This window comes from Dama dama, chromosome 12 (genome assembly GCF_033118175.1).
Source record: "Dama dama isolate Ldn47 chromosome 12, ASM3311817v1, whole genome shotgun sequence".
NCBI lineage: Eukaryota > Metazoa > Chordata > Mammalia > Artiodactyla > Cervidae > Dama > Dama dama.
The window spans coordinates 64,265,873-64,290,287 of record NC_083692.1 but is presented as its reverse complement, the minus strand read 5'-3'; the positions used below and the strand labels follow the sequence as shown (position 1 = coordinate 64,290,287).

The 24,415-nt window shown below is 38.5% G+C and overlaps 2 protein-coding genes across 14 annotated transcripts in view; one reads left to right on the top strand and one right to left on the bottom strand.

Moving 5' to 3' along the window:
- The window catches only part of TMEM87A (transmembrane protein 87A), a 40,480-nt gene extending 30,563 nt beyond the window's left edge, over positions 1-9,917 (bottom strand). For 2 of the 3 annotated variants that reach the window (XM_061157480.1, XM_061157481.1), the window contains exons 1-6: positions 9,712-9,913; positions 8,373-8,433; positions 4,806-4,891; positions 2,616-2,729; positions 479-532; positions 342-386 (exon numbers count right to left, since the gene is read on the bottom strand). In XM_061157480.1, coding sequence (XP_061013463.1) covers positions 342-386; positions 479-532; positions 2,616-2,729; positions 4,806-4,891; positions 8,373-8,433; positions 9,712-9,855 — 504 coding nt within the window. In that variant the 5' untranslated portion in view covers positions 9,856-9,913. Of the gene's footprint in view, positions 1-341; positions 387-478; positions 533-2,615; positions 2,730-4,805; positions 4,892-8,372; positions 8,434-9,711 lie in introns of all 3 variants that reach the window. The other variant, XM_061157482.1, reaches the window with a different exon arrangement.
- GANC (glucosidase alpha, neutral C) overlaps positions 9,770-24,415 on the top strand; it is a 69,460-nt gene continuing 54,814 nt past the window's right edge. For 7 of the 11 annotated variants that reach the window (XR_009695132.1, XR_009695133.1, XM_061157475.1 and 4 more), the window contains exons 1-5: positions 10,271-10,512; positions 10,631-10,938; positions 12,271-12,333; positions 14,680-14,788; positions 23,527-23,654. Coding sequence is in view for 9 of the 11 variants with exons in the window: in XM_061157475.1 (XP_061013458.1) it covers positions 10,910-10,938; positions 12,271-12,333; positions 14,680-14,788; positions 23,527-23,654 (329 nt within the window). In the remaining 2 variants the exon portion in view is untranslated. The other 4 variants (XM_061157472.1, XM_061157473.1, XM_061157474.1 and 1 more) reach the window with 4 other exon arrangements.

Genomic DNA, 24,415 nt, shown 5'->3' with positions numbered 1-24,415 from the left:
TAAAATTAAATTAAATTTAAAAAAAAAGAAAGAAAAATAAATAAATAAATAAAAATAATACCAAAAAAAAAAAAGTTTCTTACTATTTACAAATAATATTTATAGGGTGGTAATTACAAAGCAATATAGACTGATTGTAGTAAACATAGAAAATACAGAAAACACAAAGAAAATAAAAATCACTCACAATATCATCCAGAGATAACCATTATTAACATTTTGGTATATAGCTTCCATTCTTAAGTTTCTTTTTAAAAGTAAGCATAAGATAAGAATTTAAAGTAAACAAACATAAGAACACAAAAATGTGTTCGATGCCCTAAATTCCCTACCACACTTACAGTTTTGTCTCCAGTAAAGGTAAGATTTGTTCCATTCTCCTTAGCCTGAAACAGGAAAAAAGAAAAAAAATTAATTTATTAATTAATTCAGAATTTCTACTTCACTCTCAGAAATACATAACAAGAAAAACAATTACCTCCTGTCTTTCTCCTAAAAGAGGCAATCGATGCACAATATCTCCAGAAAAGCTCTATGAAAGATGAATATAAATTAAACATGTATAATAGCAAAACAAAAGCACAGCTTAAAATCCACAGAAACAGTTAAAGCAAAACATAGTATAAAAGTAAACAAAATAAAAAAAAGAAGTAAACAAAATAGTATGACATTAACAGACAAAATATTTCCAATTAACCACAAACAAGTGAATAAAACCTTGCTGGGAACTAAATAATAACAGCAAACCAAACTGGCCACTCAATTTTTCTATAAGATTATAGATACTGTCATTCTTGACAAAACCTTAGATGGAAGATACATAAATAGGAAAATGGATGTCACAGTTCCCCTCTATTTCCAAGGGTGGGGAAACTGTGACTCAAAGCTATAAAGCTTTAGATACAGAAATGGGATCTGAACCTAAGACTCTCAACCCTAGGATCCATTGCTCCTTCCATCACAACACATGACATGCCTGTTAAAAAACCTCCACTAATTACCTTTCTTTCCAGTTATCAGCTGAGGAAGCATTATCCTTCCTGAGTAATTAGGTCATGTTACATTAGACTGGAGGAAGAAACCTTATGAACAAGGATTTATGCCAAAATCCTGGAAAGCTTATAGCAGATATAAAGTAGCGAACCTTGGGAAACAGTATATAATAGGTAACTTTCACAATTAAATCCAAGAAAGGCCAACCAATCCTCCTAGCCTAAAGGATAAATTTGAAAAACCAGAAGAAAATCCCCTACTCAACATCATATTGTGACTAGCTTTCTTTTTCTACCTTACTTCTACTATTCTAAAGCTATTTTCTTTTTCCTTCAAGACTGTAAAATCTATACTATGGCAAGAAAGCAACCCATGTATTGACAGTTCAAATTATCAATTACTTCATTTGCTCATCAATTATTAAGTAAAAGAGTTCTTATCAATAATCTTTATTTGCAGTAGCTAGAGAGAAAGCCTAACTTTCCATGAACTCCTTGCCTCTTCAAGGCAAGCTGCTAAATAATTTGAAGCAGCATTTAAATGTAGTAAGAACAAAGCAAAGGCTATAGCTAAAATAACTATTTTCAAACCTATAAAATGTATAAATTTATCCTATCAAAAAACTGGGGTCAGATCCTACTTCTAAGAAAAGACAATCTTTTAATAAACTCCATTTATATGATTACATACATGTAAGCATACACGACATTGGCAATTCCCTGGTGCTCCAATGATTAGGACTAAGTGGTTTCAAAAGCAGGGGTCAGGTTCAATCCCTGCTCAAGGAACTAAGATCCCACAATCACAAGGTAAGGTGAAAAAGTAAAATAATAAATAGAATAAAATACACAGTATAATTCACCTCTTCCCCTTTATGTGAAAAAGGTGTAAAATTCAATCCTTTGATTTCAGGTCTATAGTAGTAAAATCTAAAAATGTTGATTTTTCTGAGGACATATCAACTAGATGAGATAAGAAGAGAATTTAAAAAAATGAAAGTTTCAAAAGTCCATCAATGGATGAATGGATAATATAGTATAAACGTACAATGCAATATTATTCAGCCTTTAAAAAGAAATGAAATTCTGATACATGCTATATGGATGAACCCTGAAAACTTTTTAAGTTAAAGAAGCCAAAAAACAGTGTATGATTTTACTTCTCTGAGATATCTATAACAGTCAGATTCATGGAGAAAGAAAGCAGAATAGCTATTACCAGGGAAGTGAGAGTAGGGGGTTGGTGCTATTATTAATTGTTACAAAGTAACCACTTAAGATGATGAAAAAGTTCTGGAAATGGCTAGTGGTGACAGTTGTACAATAATGTGAATGTATTTATGTAACTGAAAGGCACATTTAAAAATGGTTAAACTGGTAAATTTTATGTTATGTATATTTTACTGCATTTTTTAAAAAGTGGGGCTTTGCTTTTCACACACAAAGGAAAGCGCATCCTCTCTTTGATGAGAATATTTAAGTAGCTGACTATGTACCAATCAGAACGTGCTTCTAACCTATTTCTGTCAGAAGAAAGAACTGAGGAGAAATGGAATTCACCAAAAATACATGTATCATATTTCTCACCTCTTCTATTTCCCTTGAACAACTATCAAATATTACCTGTGCTTTAAAGAGTTCACTGCAGTTCTGGAACAATTTTGATGATGTTTCATATTTCCCAGACAAGTCTTTTTTTTCCTTAAGGTTTTCCAAGTATGTGTCCACTTCTTCCAACTGGAAAATAGAGAAAATACCAAGTATTTAACTTAGTTTTTACATGAAATATTTAAAAGATAACAAATAGATTGTCTTCAGTACAAAGATAGTTTTGGATTTGCTATTTTTAAAATTAATATCAGATAAAGACTATATATTAGTATTCAAGAATCTTAACAGTACTCAAGTACAGAATTCTAGTCTATGACTCAAGAAGGGTAGGTCCTCTAAAAATTCCAGGAAGATTTGGGAAACTGTCAGTCTAGAGGGTTTTGTTATAAGAAAATATATTTACAAGAGTTCCTTGACTAAATTAACAATACCAACAACAAAACTTGTGCTTATAAGCTAGATAAGCCAGAGCATAAAACTACTGCAGCCATTCACAGCCCACTATTAATACTCTGAAAAAGTTCATCATTTCTGTGGCTTCATCAGTTCTCTGATTTTTCTCCCATACCAAGATCTCTAATATCACTCTCTTTTTTCCTAAGCTTCAATTTCACACTTCTAACTATCTGCTTATTATTTCCATAATTCTGTCCTGTGGCAATTCAAAATAATTTTTACATTCTTAACTCTACTACCCATGAGGACTGAATCTGCTAAGGTCTTGACCAGTTTTTATCACAAGCTTCATCTGTATGAACTTTTTAACTATAAATTTAACTAGTGATCGATTGATTAGGAGAAAAGGATCAATGATATTTCAAACCATACTCTAGAAATACTTCTCTCTAAATTTTTCAATCCTTTTGGTCCTCATCATGGGGCTTCCCAGGTGGTGCTAGTGGTAAAGAACATGCCTGCCAATGCAGGAGATGCAGAAGACCCAGGTTCAATCCCTGGGTGGGAAGATCCCCTGGAGAAGGGAATGGCAAACCACTCCAGTATTCTTGCCTGGGGAATTCCAAGGACAGGGGAACGTGGCTGGCTAAATTCATGGGGTCACAAAGAGTCAGACATGACTGAACGACTAATATACACAGTCCTCATCATATCAACCTTACCTAATGTTCTAGAACAAAAACAAAACAGTCACCAACAAAACCCTAATACTGGGTAGAAATTCAAAATGCTTAAGGTTTTAAAACCAACTGGATGGTAGATACTTTTTAAAGACTAGTACTTTATTTTTCAAAAGAAACCTCAAGAATGTAGGGGAAATGTAAAAAATGAAATGATACAAACAGCTGGATAAAAACAGAATGAAAAATCTATCCAGGAGCTGTATATCTTCAATGCTCATGTACATTGTACTATAGCAATTCTGAAAGTGTGGTCCATGGACACTTCCATGCATCTAAGAGGGCAAAAATACTATTAAAATACCATTCCTTTTCCAACTACATATCTGTGTGAGGCCACATTCTGTGCATACACTTCAACCAAAATAACACATCACAACAGACTGAGTGAAGAAGATATAAGAATCTAGCTATCTTCTATTACACTAGACATTAAATAAGAAGTGAAAAAGTGAAGTCGCTCAGTCGTGTCCAACTCTTTGCAACCCCATGACTATAGCCTACCAGGTTCCTCTGTCCATGGGATTTTCCAGGCAAGAATACTGGAGTGGGTTGCCATTTCCTTCTCCAGGGGATCTTCCCAACCCAGGGATTGAACCCAGGTCTCCTGCATTGTAGGCAGACACTTTACTGTCTGAGCCACCAGGGAAGTTCAGACATTAAATAAAGAGATCTGCAAAAATACAAAACAACACCACTGTACCCAGTTTTTTGAAAATTAATTATTTTTCATTAAAAAATGTGCTTTTTATATTAACATGCAATGAGTCTATCATTGCTATTTTAAAATATATATATTTATGTATTTTTGCTTTAATTTCTAATATAGTAACCCACATGAATAAAGGCTTTTGAGGTATCTACAGCAATTTTTAGGAATGTAGCAAAGTTCTGAGACCAAGAAGTTTGAGAACTGATAGTACAAGTATGCCTGCAAATTGGAAAGTATAATTCCAGTTCCAGTTCTTCTCCTCCATAGCTACATGACACTCTCTCCACTACCAGGTGGGGATCCAATGATCTCTAAATAAACTCAAAGAAAAGTCTGTAATTATATGTTCCATACCTTGAAGTTGTAGATTTCATTGTAACAGTCAGCACTTTTCAGATACCATGTTACATTCAAAGATGCATCACAAGGTTCTCCATCAACTATAAAAGAAGAAATCTCTACGAATAAAAGATAATTTGATTGCCAAACAAAGTATGTTTCCTAAATTATTACCCCATATCCCACTTCCTGCTAAACCAGGATACTTAAAGACCATCCTTTCTCCAAACAGAAGGTAATGAAGTATTAAATTTCAGTTGTCTATTATCATTTAAATATTTACTAAGCAAAGCACTTAAGTACACAAAGATACATGGCACTGTGTTAGGCCAAATAGGGGAACAGAAGGGAACAAATTACTGAAGACTCTTAAGAAAAGTATTTAAAAAGATTCTAGCTGAAGACTCAAGGAATAACCACATTGGAAATGTCACAAGACAAGAATCAAAATAATTTCATTGAGGGAAAACTTCAAAGTGTAAACCCTGAGAGACCTTAAATGGATACAAAAGAACTATCAACAAAAAGCAAACCTGGCTGAGGAAGGCAGGAATAGCAAAAGCAAAGATAAAAGAATACTAGATCCTTTTTAAAATTCACCTTAAGTGCAGGGGTCCAGCCCCTGCAGGATCCAGGGGAACCCTCAGGATGAACGGGGTTGGCGAGAGAGAGACACAGTGAGACAAAGCTCGGGGGCTAAGTCTGAAGTTTATTTTTGCACAGCTCCTTTATGCCCTTAACAACATCTCTTTTGAGGGAAGTGCATATTGCTTACACACAGGTTATCTCAAAACATTATAGCAACTTGACCTTCAACAGAAACAGGATGTCACCCACAAACTTTTAGTTCACAAGAGTCTTTCTTATCATTTGGCCTTCAGGCCTGCTAACATTTTATGGCTTGCACCTGGTGTGACTTAAGCAACTTCAGTAGCCGACCCTGTTTTTCTTGTGATTAATCTATTTTCTTTCTAATAGACGTCATCTCCATGGGAACTAGATAGGATTACATTATTATGGAACAGAAATGCGAAGGACTGCAAAAACAGCAGATATAGCACAAAACAGGCTCTTAGTCTAAAAGTTAACTACCTGCAAGAAGTTGCTAGCTAATCTCTATCTAACATATTTTCTATTAGGCACATTTGTGACTATTATTTGTGGAGCTTTTCTCACCCCGTGGAGGGACCTATGCTTAATAGTTTCTTTTGTTAGCATACTGTGCTTAGGATGTTCAGAACAATCATGAGCATTTTTTGCAATAGGAGGATACATTTATCAAACAAGCCGGAATGCCAGCAAAAGGGTTTGAATTGGTACCCCTTCATAGGGTATCAGCGTCTAGGAGATTTATTAATTAGGGTTTTAAGTTGGTCTTTAATCAGTGAAAGAGGAGCAGGAGAGCTCTCAGCAGGCAACACAAGAATCTGCAGCAGGGCAAACAAGAACAACAGCAGAAAAGAGGGGAGGATACAGGGTGGGGTAGAGGCCGAGGCCAACCTGGAGGGTCCCTTGTATCCTAACAGCCTTGCGTGTCAGGTATTTCCTTCATGACCTCGTCATGGGTGGGATCTCCCATAATGGCTCCCAGCACTTAAGAGAAGCCCCAAGGAACCTCATGAAATCACGTAAGTCTCACATAACTTATTAAACATAATTTGGCGAACAATATCCTAATGAACCAAAGCATAAGTCTGAAGACTTGGGAGTCTATTAGATTGTCAACCTGGGGGAAGTCAGTATTCCCTTTTATCTTCGTTCCAGCAGAAAATGAAAAAACATACTAACCATACCTACTTTGTGCAAATGTGACAAAGGTAAACACAACTATACCTAGGAACCTACTTTTGGTTCTTAAGAAGCACACCTAAAATTACAGTTTTCTCCTTTTCTCTGTTTGAAGTGGTCTTCTCAAACTAATTTTTAAGTGGCACAGTTTTATAAGGCTCAACTAAAATACACAAAAAATCTGATGTGTTGAATAGAATTTATGGAAATGCTAAAAAGGATACTGCAATCTTGTTATGAACTACACAGAAGAATTAGAGAAGGAATTAATTAAATAAAAACCAGTAAGAAAAATCCCCTAAAAAGGAGATTTGCAGGGAAATATAACTGCAAAAATACTACTATTTATGTTAGAAGACATAGAATTTTAGGGGGACCATGCCGCAAGGCTTGTGGGATCTTAGTTTCCCAACCAGGGATTCAACCCTGGCCCTTGGCAGTGAAAGCTCAGAGTCCTAAACACTGGACCACCAGGGAATTCCCAAGACAGAACTTTAAATGAATGGCTTTAAGAGACACTGAAAATGGTCCTGCCAATTTCAAGGAAATCTATAGTATACCATACCCACAAAAGCATAAAATCAGAGACAAGATTAAGTATAAGAAAACACAGAAGTAATAAAGTGAAAGACAATTTTAAGCCTCAACTCCTCTAAAAACAAAGAAGCATCAACATTTCAAAATATGCAGCTTGGCTAAAAACCACTACAAAAACCATTAGATCAGAACACAGGGAAAAAGAAACCGTGCACAACAAAAGGACAGACTAGCATACAGGCTGTCAGGCTATTCCCAAAGACAAAACACTGCTATCCCCAAAAGCTCTTCTTTTCTAATAAGAAAACCTCACAAGAAAGACCAGCGTGTCACAGTAGATTTGATTTAAATCAAACTTAAGTCATTAGCCAAGAGACTACATTTTCATGAAAACAGTATATTCTTCACAGAAATTCTACCTGACCCCTCCATCCCACTAGATTGTAAGCTCACTATCTAACACTTCCTTTCTAAAACAGTGCCTGGCACATAATATGTGTTCAATAACTACTTACTAAATGATTAAAAGAATAAAATCATCCAACTATGATGTAACTTTGCACTTTCACAAGGAGAAATATGCAGAGGAACATACATGGACGATCTGGAGTTTTAGTCCTGATCTTGAAATGGAGCTGCCCATGATCATGCATTCTCTAAAAATAAAGCCAGTTTCAGAAACAAAAGGAAGCTTTTCTTTAATAAACAATGGGGTATTCTGGATTCAGATACAGCGGCTTTCCCACTGGACAGACTGGTTTTGTTCTAAATAATCCCTATTTCCTGGTAATTATCGTTGGGCTTCCTCTTCCAAAGATACAAGTGGTAAAATACTCCTTCTGCAAACAAAAGCTTTACTGAACATATTTGTGCAGAGCCAATGGTCTGACAAACCTAGGTCATGTGTCCAATAAACTTCTAACAAGCACACAAAAGCAAAATCAGCAGTTATCCCTATGACTCGGAACCGATTAAAACCCATGCAGTCAACCAAAACAACTTGTCTACTATATACTGCAAACACCAGAAAAACAAGAGAAGAAAATAAAGTTCACAGAAGTAAGTATTCTGAAGATTATTCAGTGAAGGACCTTAGTTACACTATATAAGTTTATACCTAGGTAGTGCTGAACTATTAAATTTCAGAATTTATGTTGAGTGTCAATTATCAGAGGTAGAAAATAGGTAATTTAAAATTAAAAGTTTAAAGATCACGCAAAAACTAGAATAAAAACTTCATGAAATGCAAAAACTCACATTTCAGGAAGATAGTGGTATTTTTGAAGAGGATCTTTCCAAAACTAAAATAATTTTTCGCCTGCAAAGATAAAGGAGAGATAATTAGCATAAGAATCACTTTAATTCCAAAGGCAGAATATAACTGAAACAAAAACATAAACTTATAAAATGTTGAAGTTAGTTTTCTTAACACACACACACAAGGCATCAATATCCTTCCGTTTAGTAAAATCCAATCATAACAAAACTGCAGGATTTTGCTGCTTAGTGCAGAGACATGATTTTTTTCCCCACAGGCCATGAAGCAAGGACTCTAGAAGGAAGGCTGCTACAAATCCTAACCTAACTTCAGTCTTCCCGGAAGGTATTTCTTATCAGTTAATTCCCTTTACTCACTAATCACCATCCAAAATAACCCTTCAGTGCTTCAGATAAACTATTCTATATGCAGAGAGCCAGATTTAACTATCAACCATTTTACAAATAACATGTAAATACCTAAAACTGAGAGCCTGAAGATGACAAAATGACCAAAAGCTGTAATTCTTGCCATATCAAAAACTCAAATAAGATTTAGGTACTATGACCAGTGAGCAGAGCAGAACAAAAAGGCCACTGTGGTTTTAATAAGACTAATGCTTTTTGGCATTTCCAACCAGCACCTGATTTGTCCGCTCACAGGACTACAGTTCTTACTCAAACGGGGTTTCGAAAGGGTGATAAAAGGCAGGTAAGGATCAACCAATCTAGTCAGTTGTCCTTAAGAAAGACTAACTTACCATAAGAAATTTTAGCATACTGTTTATTCCGTTTTGAACATTCTCATGTTAGAATACATCATTTTAAATGCCTAGGCTTCCCAATTACATGGCAAAGCTTATATTAAGCATTTCAAAGTCCAAACGAAATCAACCAACTTCGTAAGTAGAACTATCCATTAACAAAAAAGTGAAGAGAAAAAAACAGAAAGATGTCTATTTACATATACCTCTCATCCAACCCGAGGTCACAAGATTCTGCAAAACTTCAGCTGAAAGAGAAACCATTCTCCACCTACACATCAAGTTTACACGTCTCTAGTTTGTCAATGTAAAGTTCTCTGACTCTGCTAACAAGAAACCGATCCACAGCCACTCTCCGCTCCAGAAATAACCCTGACATTCCTGCATCTACCCACAGAAGCGCACGGCTTCCCGCTCCAGGAAGGTGAATCCCCGTTAAGGCAGCTACACCGACGCTACAGGCAATCCCACCCCTTTGGAAGCGGACTTTTGTGGAACCTTCATGGACCCCTTGGGCCGCCGTAGCCCCACCCCTCGTTCCTCCAGTCTCAGTTGCTCCTGAAGTGAACACTCACCGACGGTATCGGAATGTGCCACTTGGATCGCCCGGCAGCAGCGACAGGTGCCGGCCCTACACTGAAAAGCGACAATGGGGACGTTCGAGCGCCTAGGAGGAGAAGAATGACAGGCACCACCTGAAGCCACGCAGCCACCGCCATCTTCACAGCCGTGGAGTGCCTATCGAGAGCATTTCGCCTTCTTCCGGTTCGTCTCGCCCTCTTCCGGCTCCGCTCTGGGGGCGGGATCATCCGGGTCCTCACAACCCCTGGGGGCTTGTTTGTTTTGCGACTCAGTGGCCCCGCCCTCAGGCAGTCGTCCCGGCTTAGTGTGAGGCTTAGGACCTACTGCGCATGTGTCGTCCTGTCATACCCTAGTCACCTTGGATTGTTAGGATGATCGCCAAAAGCTGCCACTGAGTCTGTCGGCCCTTTTCTGTCCTAGCCCTTAAAGGGTTTGGGGACCAGGGAGGAACAGTGTGGCGTTTGGCTTTCTCCTCCTTCCGTTCGTCCCAGTCCTCGTCCCTTCTGAGTCACAATCAGCCGCTGGGGCCAGAAGCCTGGGAAAGCCGTAAGTCTGGCTGCTTATTTAGCGCGTAGTAGTGAGTTCTTGGTTGCCAGAAGTATTTAAGCAAACACTGGAGTTTGGCAGTAGTGGAGTATAACCGATTCCTAAAATAGATGGTGTAGTCGATAACCCCTTTTAAAAGCCCCTTCTAGTCCAGAAGAATATGATGTAGCGTTTGGCAGGAAAACATCAACCTCCAGCAACAACCGGCCGGCACTTCCTACTCAAAACTAAAAGTCAGGAGAGGTCAGGTCAGTTTTCAGTATCTGTGGCGTGACCCTCACTGAGGCAGATGTGCGGAAGCCTCGCTGCAATCCCGCAGGCCAGCTCCATTTCCAGGTTCTCACGCTCTTGATTTTCGTCCTCTAGGGTTCTTTGAGTACACGCCTCCTCCGATGCAAAAACCTTTTTCGGTTCCTAAGGAAGGGAGCTCGTCACCAACCACTCATAACCAAGAAAAAATTGCCAAATAAATCTCTGTAGAAACGCTAGTTGGAGTCTAGAAATCCCAGGAGAAAGTGTCGATTTGTCACTCCTTAAGGACCTGCAAGTCCCAGAAACTTGGTGGTGAAGCGCTGGTTATTTAGAAAGACTGACAGTCTAAAAGACCGCCTGAAACCCGAGACCCTGTGAGGTGACTGGGAAGCCATGGAATCAGCTGAGAAAGATGAAATCAGGTAAAGGTCCAGTGGTCCAGCAGGGACTGACTCCAGGGTCTGCAGAGGCAGGGGATAGATAGTACCTGAAAACAGCATTCTGGATTTGAAGATTTTACTGATTGATTGATTGCATATCTTATTTGCCTGTTTTATGTTTGTGTACTTAATTTCTATCTTTCTCATTTCCCCAGGGAGTGCTCGCTTTGGCAGCACATATACCAAAATCGATTCCCCAGGGAATTAATTGATATTAATAGCCCCTTATGAAATACTTGCAGGATGGTTAACAAAACTGTGATCGGAACTCTTAATACATGAATTTCAAACATGCTGCTTTCCAAGTTCAGCTAAATAACCTCTTCCTATATCATTGCAGAGTTCATTCTTCAAAACTGAAAAGAGATTACAAATTTCTCTAATATTTACACACTTGATTAAAAGAAATGGTGACAGAGATTGAGTCAGTGAACAATTTGATTACTTCCGTGATAAACCATGGCCAAGGGTATTGTCTGTGCTCATTTTCATAATATTTTGAAGTTGGTGTTCAGTCATAGCTTCCTACACAATCATATACATGCTTATTACAGATGTGTTCATTATGTGTCTCCATGAAAAATCACTGTGGTTTTATTTCTTTACTTAGAGCCAGTAGGTGTTTTAATTGGTATATATTAAATACATATACTGAAGTATATATACATCTTGATCATGTTCTCTTCCAGAAACAGCTTTTTTGGAAACTCAGTTTTAAAAAACAGTGGCCCCTAAATTGTCAGCATCATCTTAAAAAGCAAACGATTTTCCTTCTTCATCTGTTTGTATGCTTATTCTAGCACCTTACACACGTGTCTGTTACAGCATTTGTCAGATTGATTTATGATATTGGTTAGGATCTCAAAGAAAGCTTGAATACCGTCCTTCATATGTTCCTCACAGCCCAACACTAAAAAAGAATATTCTGAAAGTACTTTGTTGAATAAATAGGTGGGAGGGTTGTTTTTATTGGTTTGGTTTGAGGTTTTTTGTTTTTACTTCTTCAGATTTTATTGTATTAATCATAGCCTTCAGTCATTATTTTTTAAAGAACCCTTTCTCATAAGTGACAGTGCTCTTTTTCTTTTGCTTTCAAAGCAATCCCAGAGCTTCATGTTTTGTTGTCTACCTTGGGTGGTTTACAAAACAATATTGTTCTGCAGCAAACACATTATCGTGTTATGTTATGGCCTTGACACAATTTGGTATCACAGTGATTTATGTCCCATGTTTATATTATAGTTAGAAAAGGTACAAAAATTGGATTCACACACCCAGTGTAAAACAGATTTCTTAAAATGTCTTTTTATTTAGTGTTGAAGATGAAGCTGTGGATAAAAACATTTTCAAAGACTGCAGCAAGATTGCTTTCTACAGGTAAGGAGAGGAAGTGTATGACCTAGGCAAAACAGTTCTGAAAATATTTTGAAATTGATGTTTATTAAATTTTTGAGAACTGATAGATTTTCTGAGGAAAGAGTCAATTAGGAAATTCAGTGATCAAAGAGTTTATTGACAGGAGACTTTGACTTTTACTACTTTAACTTACCCTTGTATTATTTTATAATTAATATGTTACTACTAATTATAAGTAATTATATTGTATAGTTATATGTTATAATTAACATTACTATGTTAATAAATCCACTATTTTATTTTTAAAATCAGTGTTTTTAAACTAATATTAAATTTTTGAATCTTTGAAGAAATAATACTTTTACATGGTTCAAAAATCAAATACTATGAAAAGAAACACGTTGAAGAGTTACTCATTCCTGTCTCCTTTCATGCCACTCCACACCTTCCCTGTAAGTAACCAGGTTTATTCATTTCTTATTTCTCTTTCCAGTATTTCTTTTAGTGAATGCATATATTCTTTTATCACAACTATGCTTACACCATATAGCTTTCTATCTACGCATGTATGATCAGTCACTGAGTTGTGTCTGACTCTTTGAGACCCCATGAACTGTAGCTCACCAGGCTTTTTTGTCCGTGGAATTTTCCAGGCAATCCAACTAGAATGGGTTGCCATGTCATACTCCAGGGGATCTTCCTGACCCAGGGATCGAATCCATGTCTCCTACCTCTTTTTTTCCCCTGTTTAATAATTTATTCTGAAGAGCTCTGCAAGAATACATGGAGTTTGTCCTTTTCACAGCTGTATAGTATTCCACTGGGTAAATTATATTATAATTTATTCCGTCTCTTTCCTCTTGCTAGACTTTGGGTTGTTTTCAGTCTTTTGCTATAATGTCACTGCCACAGTGAAAAGCTATACATATCTCAGGACTTCCCTGGTGGTCCAACGGTTAAGACTCTATGCTCCCAATGCAGGGGGCATGGATTCAATCCCTGCCCAGGTGATCCCACGTGCCACATGGTATGGTGTGGCCAAAAAAAAAAAAAAAAAGAAAGCTATGCATATGTCATTTCCTACACATGCAGGTCTATTTATAGGATGAATTTCCAGAAGTGGGAATTCTAGGTCAAAGAATAAATGTGTTTGAAATTTTAACTATTACTAGGTATCCCTCCATAGAGATTATGTCATTTTGTACTCCCATCACCAATATATGATTGCCTGTTTCCCCAGAGTCTCAACAAATATTTCTTTAAAATCTTTTTTTGTGTGTGTGTCTACCCCTATGTGATCCTAACACTGAAGTCACCAAACATATCATACAACTCTTCAATTTATTCACACTACTCTAGAGGCAGAAAAATCATATCATTTTAATTCTAAACAGGTACCTTAGAAGGAATTCTATAGTGAACTCCTGGTCACCTTGTGAAACCACTAGATTATATTGGATTTCCACTAGAATTTATTAATAAGTTTCTATTAAAGTGTACATTTCATGGAAAGAGGGAGAGAAATCAATGAGCTAACAAATGTCACCTATGAAAACTGCCCCTTGGGATTTCCATGGTAGGCCAGTGGTTAAGACTTCATGTTCCCAAAGCAGGGAACACTGGTTCAATCCCTGGTTGGGGAACTAAGATCCCACCAAAAAAAAACTGCCCCACCTTCTCAATAAAGGGGACAAAATACCATACTTGAGCAGTGTTATGGTGAACAATTTTACTAGTACTCTTTTATTTTGTTAATTGTATTAGCATGCTTATTAATTTTATTAGCTCTCTAAAGTACTTCTGTTAGTGCTTTATTGAGGTACTAATATATTGCCTGTGCCCAATTGGCTTATTATTGAAGTGAATTTTATTTTATTTTTTGAATATTCAGAACTGATTTCTTTTATTTTTTTTTTCCAGTGGGTTTTGTCATACATTGATATGAATCAGCCATAGATTTACACATATTCCCCATCCGGATCCCCGCTCCCACCTCCCTCTCCACCCGATTCCGCTGGGTCTTCCCAGTGCACCAGGCCCGAGCACTTGTCTCATGCATCCCACCTGGGCTGGTGATCTGTTTCACCATAGATAATATACATGCTGTTCTTTTGAAACATCCCACCCTCACCTTCTCCCACAGAGTTCAAAAGTCTGTTCTGTACTTCTGTGTCTCTTTTTCTGCTTTGCATATAGGGTTATCATTACCATCTTTCTAAATTCCATATATATGTGTTAGTATGCTGTAATGTTCTTTATCTTTCTGGCTTATTGAAGTGAATTCTAATAACTTCCACATGGTGATATAGTCTTTTGGAGGCTGAGTCACAGATCATTCTCAGGCATCTGTATACTTCCTATCTGCAGGCGTCAGAAACAGCTGCTCTCCAAGAAGTCTACCTATCGAGCATTACTGGACTCAGTCACAACAGGCAAAGACAGTGCCAGGTTCCAAATCATCAATGAACCAGCAAAGGTGAGAAAAAATATTTTCTACAGAGAATTCTTTGTTTCTATATTTATTTGGGTTGAATGAAGTGAATTTCTACAAAGCATAGTTAAACTATGTTTGCTTCAAAAATAAACTTTGTGAGAGAAGTCATGCTATCTCTTTACTATCTACACAATGTTATTTTAAAAGTAATATGACTGTCAACATACAGATTGCCTTGTATCAGATGCTTTCTTAGATGTTTTACAAATATTATTTCCTTTTAATTAATCTTTAGAAATTATCTAAGAGGTACATTGCATTGTCCCCAATTTTTAGATAAGGAAATTGAAGTCTAAAAGACCACCTGCCCAGAGCCATAGTTAGTAACCAGAATTTTCACCTGTGACTGTAGACTCTGTCACATACCTGTGCTCTTTCTATCACTGTTAACACAATTTATACTTAAGCAAGGTCCGGATTCAGTGAATGTCCAAACCTCAAAATGTGATTGAACAAGAGGAACGATGGTATCTGCCGTTGAATAAGTCTCAAATGTTCCCTTACCCAAGCTGCTTCACTCACAGATCACCACAGTTCTTACATACTGAAACATCAGAACAGTGTCCTAAGTGCTTTTTCTCATCTGTCGGGCTTTCACACTACTTCCCATGGGCCAGTCACAGAGGAAGTGCTGTGGGCTGAGCTCAGAAGTGTGGTTTTGCACAAGTAGCTGATGATTCCAACTTGACCCTCACTTCAGATCTTTCCCCATCTTCTAAAGGTGTCCTAAGCTTCTAAGGCCTCCCAGACCAATCTGGTTTAATTGGTAATTCACTGAAGAACATAGGTAAAGACATGCAGTCTCGGTGCCATGACAGCGTAGATAGTAACTCCATCAGCTCACTAACAAATCCCAGTTCTGCGGAGCAGACTGAGAAGACATCCCCACTTGCACTGCAGCATTGTGAGCAAGCTCCCTGTGGTGCTGTCACATGTTGTATAGCATTACACCAAGGAATCCCCTCAGAGAAGACAGAACCAAAACTGCCCCACAACATCAGGGCATTCCCTGTCACATTTAACTTACCCTTCCCTTGTAGCTCAGTTGGTAAATAATCTGCCTTCAGTACAGCAGACCCGGGTTCGATCCCTGGATCGGGAAGATCCCCTGGAGAAGGAAATGGCAACCCACTCCAGTATCCTTGCCTGGAAAAATCTCATGGACATAGGAGCCTGGTGGGCTGCAGTCCATGGGTTTGCAAAGAGTCGGGCACAACTGAGCGACTAACACTTACTTACACTTAACTTAGCCAGTGAAGTGAAGTGAAAGTGTTAGTCACCCAGTCGTGCCCAACTCTTTGTGACCCCATGGACTATAGCCTGCCAGACTCCTCTGTGCGTGGGATTCTCCAGGCAAGAATACTGGAGTGGGTTGCCATTCCCTTCTCCAGGGGATTTTCCCAACCCAGGAATTGAACCCAGGTCTCCTGCATTGCAGGCATATTCTTTACTGTCTGAGCCGCCAGGGGCAGGAGGAGCAGTGGCACAGCGAGGAAGACTACTTTCCATATGAAGTTATAGCGATTTTAGTCATTTCAAAGATGTAGAATCTTCTGACATAACTTTCTTGCCTGAATTCAAAACAGGGGCTGGAGTCATATCAACAGTTCTGTGTTCTCTGTCACCATTCCCTGTTCCCACCTTCTGGTTATGTAAGGATGCATTTGTGGTAACAGCACACTTTGTTCATTTCTCCTAACTACACTGATGGGATGGTTAGCCTTTCTTCAAAACCTAGTGCTGCTTCTTATACCACTCATCTCCTTCTAGAGGAATTTCCCCCCACCCCACTTGGCATCTGTGAGACCTTTGAGTTCACAGCTCATGGTACCCTCAAAATCATAGTTCCTTGACTACTGATCCAAGTATCCCAAACTTGGCATCCTTTTGTAGCCAGGTTTTAAAGCTTTTCATGGGAAAACATGGGATAGCATTAATTTACTTCCTAGAGAACCAGCCACCATGTGCATGTGGTTTAATAGCCAGTACCCGGCCAGAACCCTGTATTCAGCATCAGCAGAAGCAGCTGGATCCAGGAAATGCAAGGAGTCCACAAGAGACCTTCCAGGAGTCAGTAGCCCTAATACCATCAGCCAGGTTGCTTCCTTTCACATTTTTCCTGTCACTTGCTCTTTTTCCTACTTGTCTCCAATGTGTGTGGCCCCAGAGAGCTGCAGCTGTCCTGAGGTCAGGGCAGGAATCCCTTTCCATTCTCGGGGAGGTTCAGTCTGCTGAGCACCTTAACAATCCATGTCTAGGTGACACATGCTGAGGCAGAGTATATTAAGGCACTCAGAATACCAATGTGGGCCAAAGCGCAGCTTCTCAATGCAGCTCCATGCCAATGAAGTGAGTGGTGGACCCTCTTACATGGCTTCTTAGAAGACTATCAATGAGTTTCTTTGTACACACCTCTTTTTGGATCCTGAGCATGAGGGACAGTGCCATTCAGGTCAGGTGCTAGAACCAGAGCCCACCAGATCTGTATGCCTTCAAAGGAAAAGAAGCTGTAATCCAGGAAGACCCACGGGAGCTTAGCACAAGACAGCATGTGATTCAAAAGGGAGCTGAGGAGTCGGACAAGCAAGGGCAAGTGATCTGGGATGTCAACATCATGGCTCCCAAGACTAAGAACTTTGAGGACCTCGTGGAACAGACTCCACGTTCAGTTATTGGAATTAACAGGGCTGTGCAGGAAATCCACACACTCTGATCTCAGGCAAATGCATGCAAGTGTATGTTTGGGGAGATCACCCTCAAATCCTGAGCTGGACTTCATTTTAATGTATTTTTAATGTCCTCCTTGTCACTTAGAATTGAGATGACTAATAGGAACTTAAGGTTTTGTACCCTCTGTTTGTTAGAGACAACAAGGATTCTGATAGTAATTTCTAAAGTCTGAACCTTGTGTCCTGCTCACTGCATAGTCAGGGAGCCACCACTAGTGGTTGTTTCTGGGACGAGATGGATGTTTCACAGGAGATTTCAATTAGGATATGGTATGGCTATAGTCTGGAGATTTTTTTAAAAGCTGCATACATCCACTTGTTCAAAATGATAGCTTTTTACTTCAGGTTCAGAGAGACAGAACCCCAAGTCTAGGAGGATCATATTCAGCTCACAGCTGCAGTTCTCAGATTTCACTGATGAGGCAAACGCAGCCCTCTTAGTGCCTGCCTACCCCACCCTATTAAAACTCTTAAAGCAATAACTTTGTTGTCAATGTCTGTTGTTAATTTTTGAAATTTTTCTTCTCAATTCCTTTCCCCAACCTGCCCCTTTATAAGCAACCAGGAGACAGAACAAAGGTTCATTCAACCTTTTCAGCTCACACTGTCATAACACTGGGTGTCTCAACAGACATTTCTTTCTCACAGTTGTGGAGTCTGGAAATCCCAAGATCAAGGTTCCACTTCTGGGTGCCACCTCCTTTCTGTACAGTTGACCCTTGAACATATAGGGCTTAGTGGTGCCGACATCCCCATGCAGTGGAAAATCCAAGTATAATTTCACAGATGGCCCTTAATATACATAATTTTGCATCTGCAGGTTCAACCAACCAACGACCACATGGTACTACAGTTTTGTTGTTGTTGGCCTCCTCACTCAGCATGTGGGCTGTGGGGTCTAAATTACCTGACCAGGGATTGAACCTGCACCCCCTGCAATGGTAGCATGAAGTTTCAACCACTGGACTTCCAGGGAAGTCCCTGTAGTATTTATTATTGAAAAACCATTATTGAAAAAAAAATCCATGTATAAGTAGACTCACACAGTTCAAATCTCTGTTGCAGGGTCAGCTGTATATTCACATGGTGGTGGTGGTTGTCATTCAGTTGCTTAGTCATGTCTGACTCTGCACCTCCATGAACTGCAGCACGCCAAGCTTCCCTGTCCTTCTCTATCTCCTAGAGTTTGTTCAAACTCATGTCCATTGAGTCAGTGATGCCATCCAACCATCTCATCCTCTGTCGCTTCCTTCTCCTCCTGCCCTCAATCTTTCCCAGAATCAGGATCTTTTCCAATAAGTCAGCTCTTCCCATTAGGTGGCCAAAGTATTGGCTCTTTAGCTTCAACGTCAGTCCTTCCAATGACTACTATTCAGGGATGTTTTCCTTTAGGATTGACTGGTTTGATCTCCTTGCCGTCCAAGGGATTCTTACCTCAGCACCACAGTTAGAAAGCATCAGTTCTTCGGCTCTCAGCCTTCTTTATGGTCCAGCTCTCACATCCATACATGATTACTGGAGAAGCCATAGCTTTGACTATACAGACCATTGTCAGAAAAGTGATATCTCTGCTTTTTCATAAGCTGTCTAGGTTTGTCAAAGCTTTTCTTCCAAGGAGTAAGCATCTTTTAATTCCATGGCTGGTGGAGAGAGAGCTTATTCTCTGGTCTCTTCCTATAAAGGCAGTAATCCCATCATGACTTCACCCTCATGACCTCATCAAAACCTAGTCACCTCCCAAGACTTCATCTCCAAATGCCATCACATTGAGGATTAAGGCTTCAGCATATGAATTGGAGGGCTGGATGAGGCAGGGGTGGGTTGGGAGAAGGGAGAAGATGACACAATTCAGTCCTTAGCAAACATCAAGTTCCTGGGACCATAATATTACAAAGCGAACTGAAGTGTCACCAGTGTGTTGCTTCTAAGTCAAGAGCCCTAGGTCTTTAAGAAAAGCTGGTTGCAGGTTCAAATGCCTAAGTTTTCACATAGGGTCTTATTTCTTATGATATAATAATCAGTATTTGACAAAGAAGCTTCCAGAAGAAAATCTTAAAGGTGTTATCAGTAAAGCGTTGACTACTTTTTTAGAACTCCTTTTTCCCTGCTATTATTGATTTTTTACTTTCAGTCAAAATTTGACCTGGATTGAGAAACAGAGAATATCTACTCTTGTGACATCAGAGAAGGGAAATTTATGTTGTCTTCTGAAAGTGAAAGTGAAGTCACTCAGTTGTGTCTGACTCTTTGTGACCCCATGGACTATAGCCTACCAGGCTCCTCTGTTCGTGGAATATTCCAGGCAAGAGTATTGGAGTGGGTTGTCTTCTGAGTATACCTAAAAAGCACTGTTAGCAAGGCTATTTGGAACCGACCTATGTCTTTGACCTATTTTATGTTGCTAATTTTTTCTCTTTTATGACATAAATGACCATTTGGCAAAATGTTTGCTTTGCAGTCTATTTGCAAATTTTCACCAGAGACAACACTTCTAGCAGCTTTTACAAGAATGCGAGGAAATCTCTGAGCACCTCCATGAAATTACCCCTTGACTCTTCATCTAAGCCTCATGAAAATGAGACTTTGCCTAACCAGCCACCTCCTCAGCTGATGAGGAACAACTGCCACTTGTTATCCAGGATTATTTCTGCAGAAATGGCCAGGAACAGGCAAAATAGTTTGGAATCTATCTAAGCAATCAGAAACACACCTGGACAGGCTAATTGTCCTTGGAGACAGACTAATATCCAGTTTAACTTGCCAGTGTTCTCTGTAGAAGATCAGTGCTTACAATAAACCAATTGGCTGCAACTGAGGAAGGAGCAATAAGTCCCCTACAGCTATTTTAATGTACTCTTAAACCATTCTCTGAATCCTGGGAGGTCTTGACCAATAGCTGAGAAAGGTCCATGCTCACTCTTCTAGGCCTTTTACGTTAGCTTTCCTTACAGTGTAGTAGAGAGACCTAGTGCCAGAGGAAAAGCAAGATCTACCCGTCAAGGAGTAGTTGATGAGGTCACAATTTCCCTTGTTAATACCCACCACCATTTAAATACGTCTTCTAGGCCTCTTCTGTTAACTCAGTCACAGTCTCTGCTATTTTTTATTTTTTAAATTTAATATAAAGTTTATATTTTTTTAAAATTTAATATAATTGTGATAAATCTGCTGCTTGAATATACAAACAAAGCTGTTTTTACCAGTGATTTTTTATAATTTGTCTATTTTTTTTCTTATAACCAAAGAAATAAAAACTAGACTTATGGATTGCAAACTACCAGGTTTTATTTTTATTGACTATGGGAGAAATAAGATAGGAAATGGGAATTTATACTCTCCAAACTACAGAGGTGAGCCTCAGTGAAAAAACCAAGTAGAGACTTGGAGTACTAAAATGAACTTCCAAAATGTATTCCTTTCTCTGATAATTTATTTCACTTTCTCTGGTAGGAGAGATTTACATATCTTAAATGTTTCTAAGGGAGCAAAACCCATGCTGTCTCACCTTATTTAAAATGTTTAAAAGTTTTATGTTTCTTATTTTCCATAAATCCATCTTGCTGCAATTTTTATTGCTGTTATCTATGTATTAACACTAAATAATTCTGAGTTTAAGCAATCTAACTTCTGTAACAATGTATTTTTCATCATTTTAAATCATTAATAGAGATTCAATAATTTATTTGGATATTATTTTAAAATAAGTGTCCAAACAAGTCTCTATAGAGCAGGAATATTTAGAAATTCTCAATGTTTTAGATAGAAGGATATAACATTCACACCCAGACTTTTTGATAGCCAAGTTTTGGTGGAAGAATTGGGCAATACCTGGCAGTTAAGAAGCCCTGGAAAGTGGTTTATAAACTGTCATCCACAGAGCCCTGAGGTTTCCGTGGAGGTGTCTCAGGACTCAATGCAGGGAGGGGAGCAGGCTCAAAGGTAGAGGCTCTGAGCTTCTTTCTGCTGTCTTCAACCCAAGTAGATTTACTTATTGGACTTCTGAGAGTCCACTACTGTTAATTTTTTTAAGCCAGTAAAAACAGATTTAAGGTTTAAGGAAATGAATCTATGTTGATGATAATAAGGAACATGTTGATGATAATAAGAGATAAGAATGAACCTGGATATTGACCTTGAAAAGGGTTACCTATTGGCAAAATTGGTTTGCTTAAGTTAAAATGAAAACAAAATGGGGCTTTAACACTGAAAAATGGGTTTGCTTGCATAAGATCATATGGGAAAAGCAGGGTTATTGCTATTTTTTCTCATATAGTTAGGATTCTTTCCTAAGCTGTAGCCTCAAGAACAGAACATACCAGAAAAGTCTCTGGTTTAAAACATAAATTTTTAAAAGAAAGTTATTTTACTAAAAATTGGAGGATCTCTGAGTGCATAAACTGGATTCAATATTTGTTAATCACACATAGGCAGACAACCTGTGTGCCCTCTGCTTAGGATGTTCTTGCCCCATTTTTGCCTACTCAGAGTCCTGCTAATTTCTGAAGGCCCTGGTCAAGTCCTTCTTCCTCCAGAGAGATGCCCCTGACCCCTCTCCTTACAGTCATCAATATTCCCCTTTCTTGTCCTGGCACAGCACTGTCCTTGTCCTGACTCAGTACTTATTATAAAATACTTTATAGTTACTACATACGTGTTCCATCTCCTCTAAATTGCACTCTCTCTATGAGTTTAGCCATCCTTTTCACAGCATTCAGCACACTGCAATATTAGATTCCAAATAAATGTTAGCTGAATTAAATTTGAGAGACTAGTGGAAATATATGTCTAATTTGGGAAGGAATACATAATCTAATAGGATTTCAGTCTTACATTTGGACACATTTTCAAATCTTAGAATCCTGATGGCACACTTCAAGTAGATCAGATATACAAAAGAACATTAAGCATATAAGCAGTATTACGTATGATTGGGGGTGGAAGAAAGGGGGAGGTATTGGTCAAAGTGTACAAACTTCCAACTATAATATGATGGATAACTTCTGGAGATTTAATGTACAGCCTAGTGATTGTAGCTAATAGTATTCTATTATATACTTGAAAGTTGCAAAGAGAGTAGATCTTAAATGTTTTCACCACAAAAAGGAAATGGTAATTATGTGACTTGGTGCAGATGTTAGCTAATGCTATGGTGGTGATCAGTTTTGCAATTTATAAGTAACAAATCAAGGAGTTGAACAACAAACGTACACATGTCAATTGTTTCTCAATAAAGCTGGGGGAAATAATTACTGATAACTACTGCATCATAACCCTATTTTATAATACGAATGTCTGTAAAAGAACTCACAGCCTATTTACCACTTATACCTGGTCACTCCTCAGTGTCCTATTACTGCTTAGGTGCCCTGACTATTTCCTATACTCTGAAGAGGCAAGGTTCCAGTAACATCATTTGGGGGATTTTGTTTTGCTTTGTTTTTGGTTTTTGATGCTGATTTAATATTCTCCCGGTTTCCTATATCTTACTTGCACCACATCGTACCTGTTCTGCATTACCTCATGCAGCCTACCCTTCTTAGCTTTTCATTTAACAGACATTATAGTAACAATACATGGGGCTTCCCAGGTGGCTCAGTGGTGAAGGATCCACCTGCCAATGCAGGAGAGTTTGATCCCTGGGTCAGGAAAATCCCTGGAGGAGGGCATGACAACCCATTCCAGTATTCTTGCCTGGGAAATCCCATGGATGGAAGAGTCTGGTGGACCACAGTTCATGGGGTGGCAAATAGTTGGACACGACTGAACAGGCATGCACGCGCACAGCCATAGAAAACATAGGAGGTATTTGTTTCTACTATAGGTAGAGCCAGGCAAGTACATTTATAGACTGGAGAGCCTTTTCCTTCATGATTCCCACTGTTCACCAGTTAGCTTGCCCTGTAATAACGTAAACATAGTTTTCTAGTTATTGTAATTTGTAGAACTGACCTAGGTAAGCTGTTGAAACTAATCTCATGTATGTGTTCCCAGGTTCCACTCCTGGCTGAAGTTTGTGGCATAGAGGGAAATATTTTCAGACTTAAAATCAATGAAGAAATACCCTTGAAACCTAGATATGAAGTTCCTGATGTCCTCACAAGCAAGCTAACCACTGTAAGGTAAGCCAAGAAACATGCTACCTGGAATACACCCTCAATATGTTTTTCTATCATATCTTGAGTAGCAGCTTTTGTTTGAGTCTCATATTTTGTGTTTCAAAGATACAACCATTTGAAAAGTTAGTTTTCAGTTATTTGGGAATAAATTTATCCATTTTAACGTTATCCATTCTGTATTCTCTTCCTCTGCCATTTGACTCATCAGTACTTATTAGTGAAGAGAAGTAGAGCTTCTGATCTCTTCTCTCCTCCCCACAGAGTAAAAAATTTGTCAACCAGACCCTGGGAGCAAACAGAAGAGCTATTTAATTGACTCACTCAGATGAGCAGCAGGGCCCCAGGGATTGAAGGTACTAGCTGAACTCCCAATGCTTATAGTCATTTATACAGTTAGACAGACTCACTTTTAATTAACGGCAGTCTCAGAAGTCTAACATGTAATTTGACTTAGAGTCAGAGATAAATTAATAATAAGTTTCTAGGTGGGAAAAAAAAAGTCTTTGGGGATTAAATGGTTTTTCATGTACCTGCAGAATCTGCCTCAGTTCTCAGCACATTTTCCTGTAATATTTTAACTTGGTTCTGTCTGTGGGTTTGTTATTTTCTTTGTATTATTTCACTAAGGGAATATGACATTATGCCAGATGCTTTAATTTTCACTACATCATTATCATAGTTTTATGTGGATTATTTTTCTATGAAAATCTAATAAATAGTTAATAAATTAAAAGGGTAAATTAATCCAGCTATGGTAAACTATC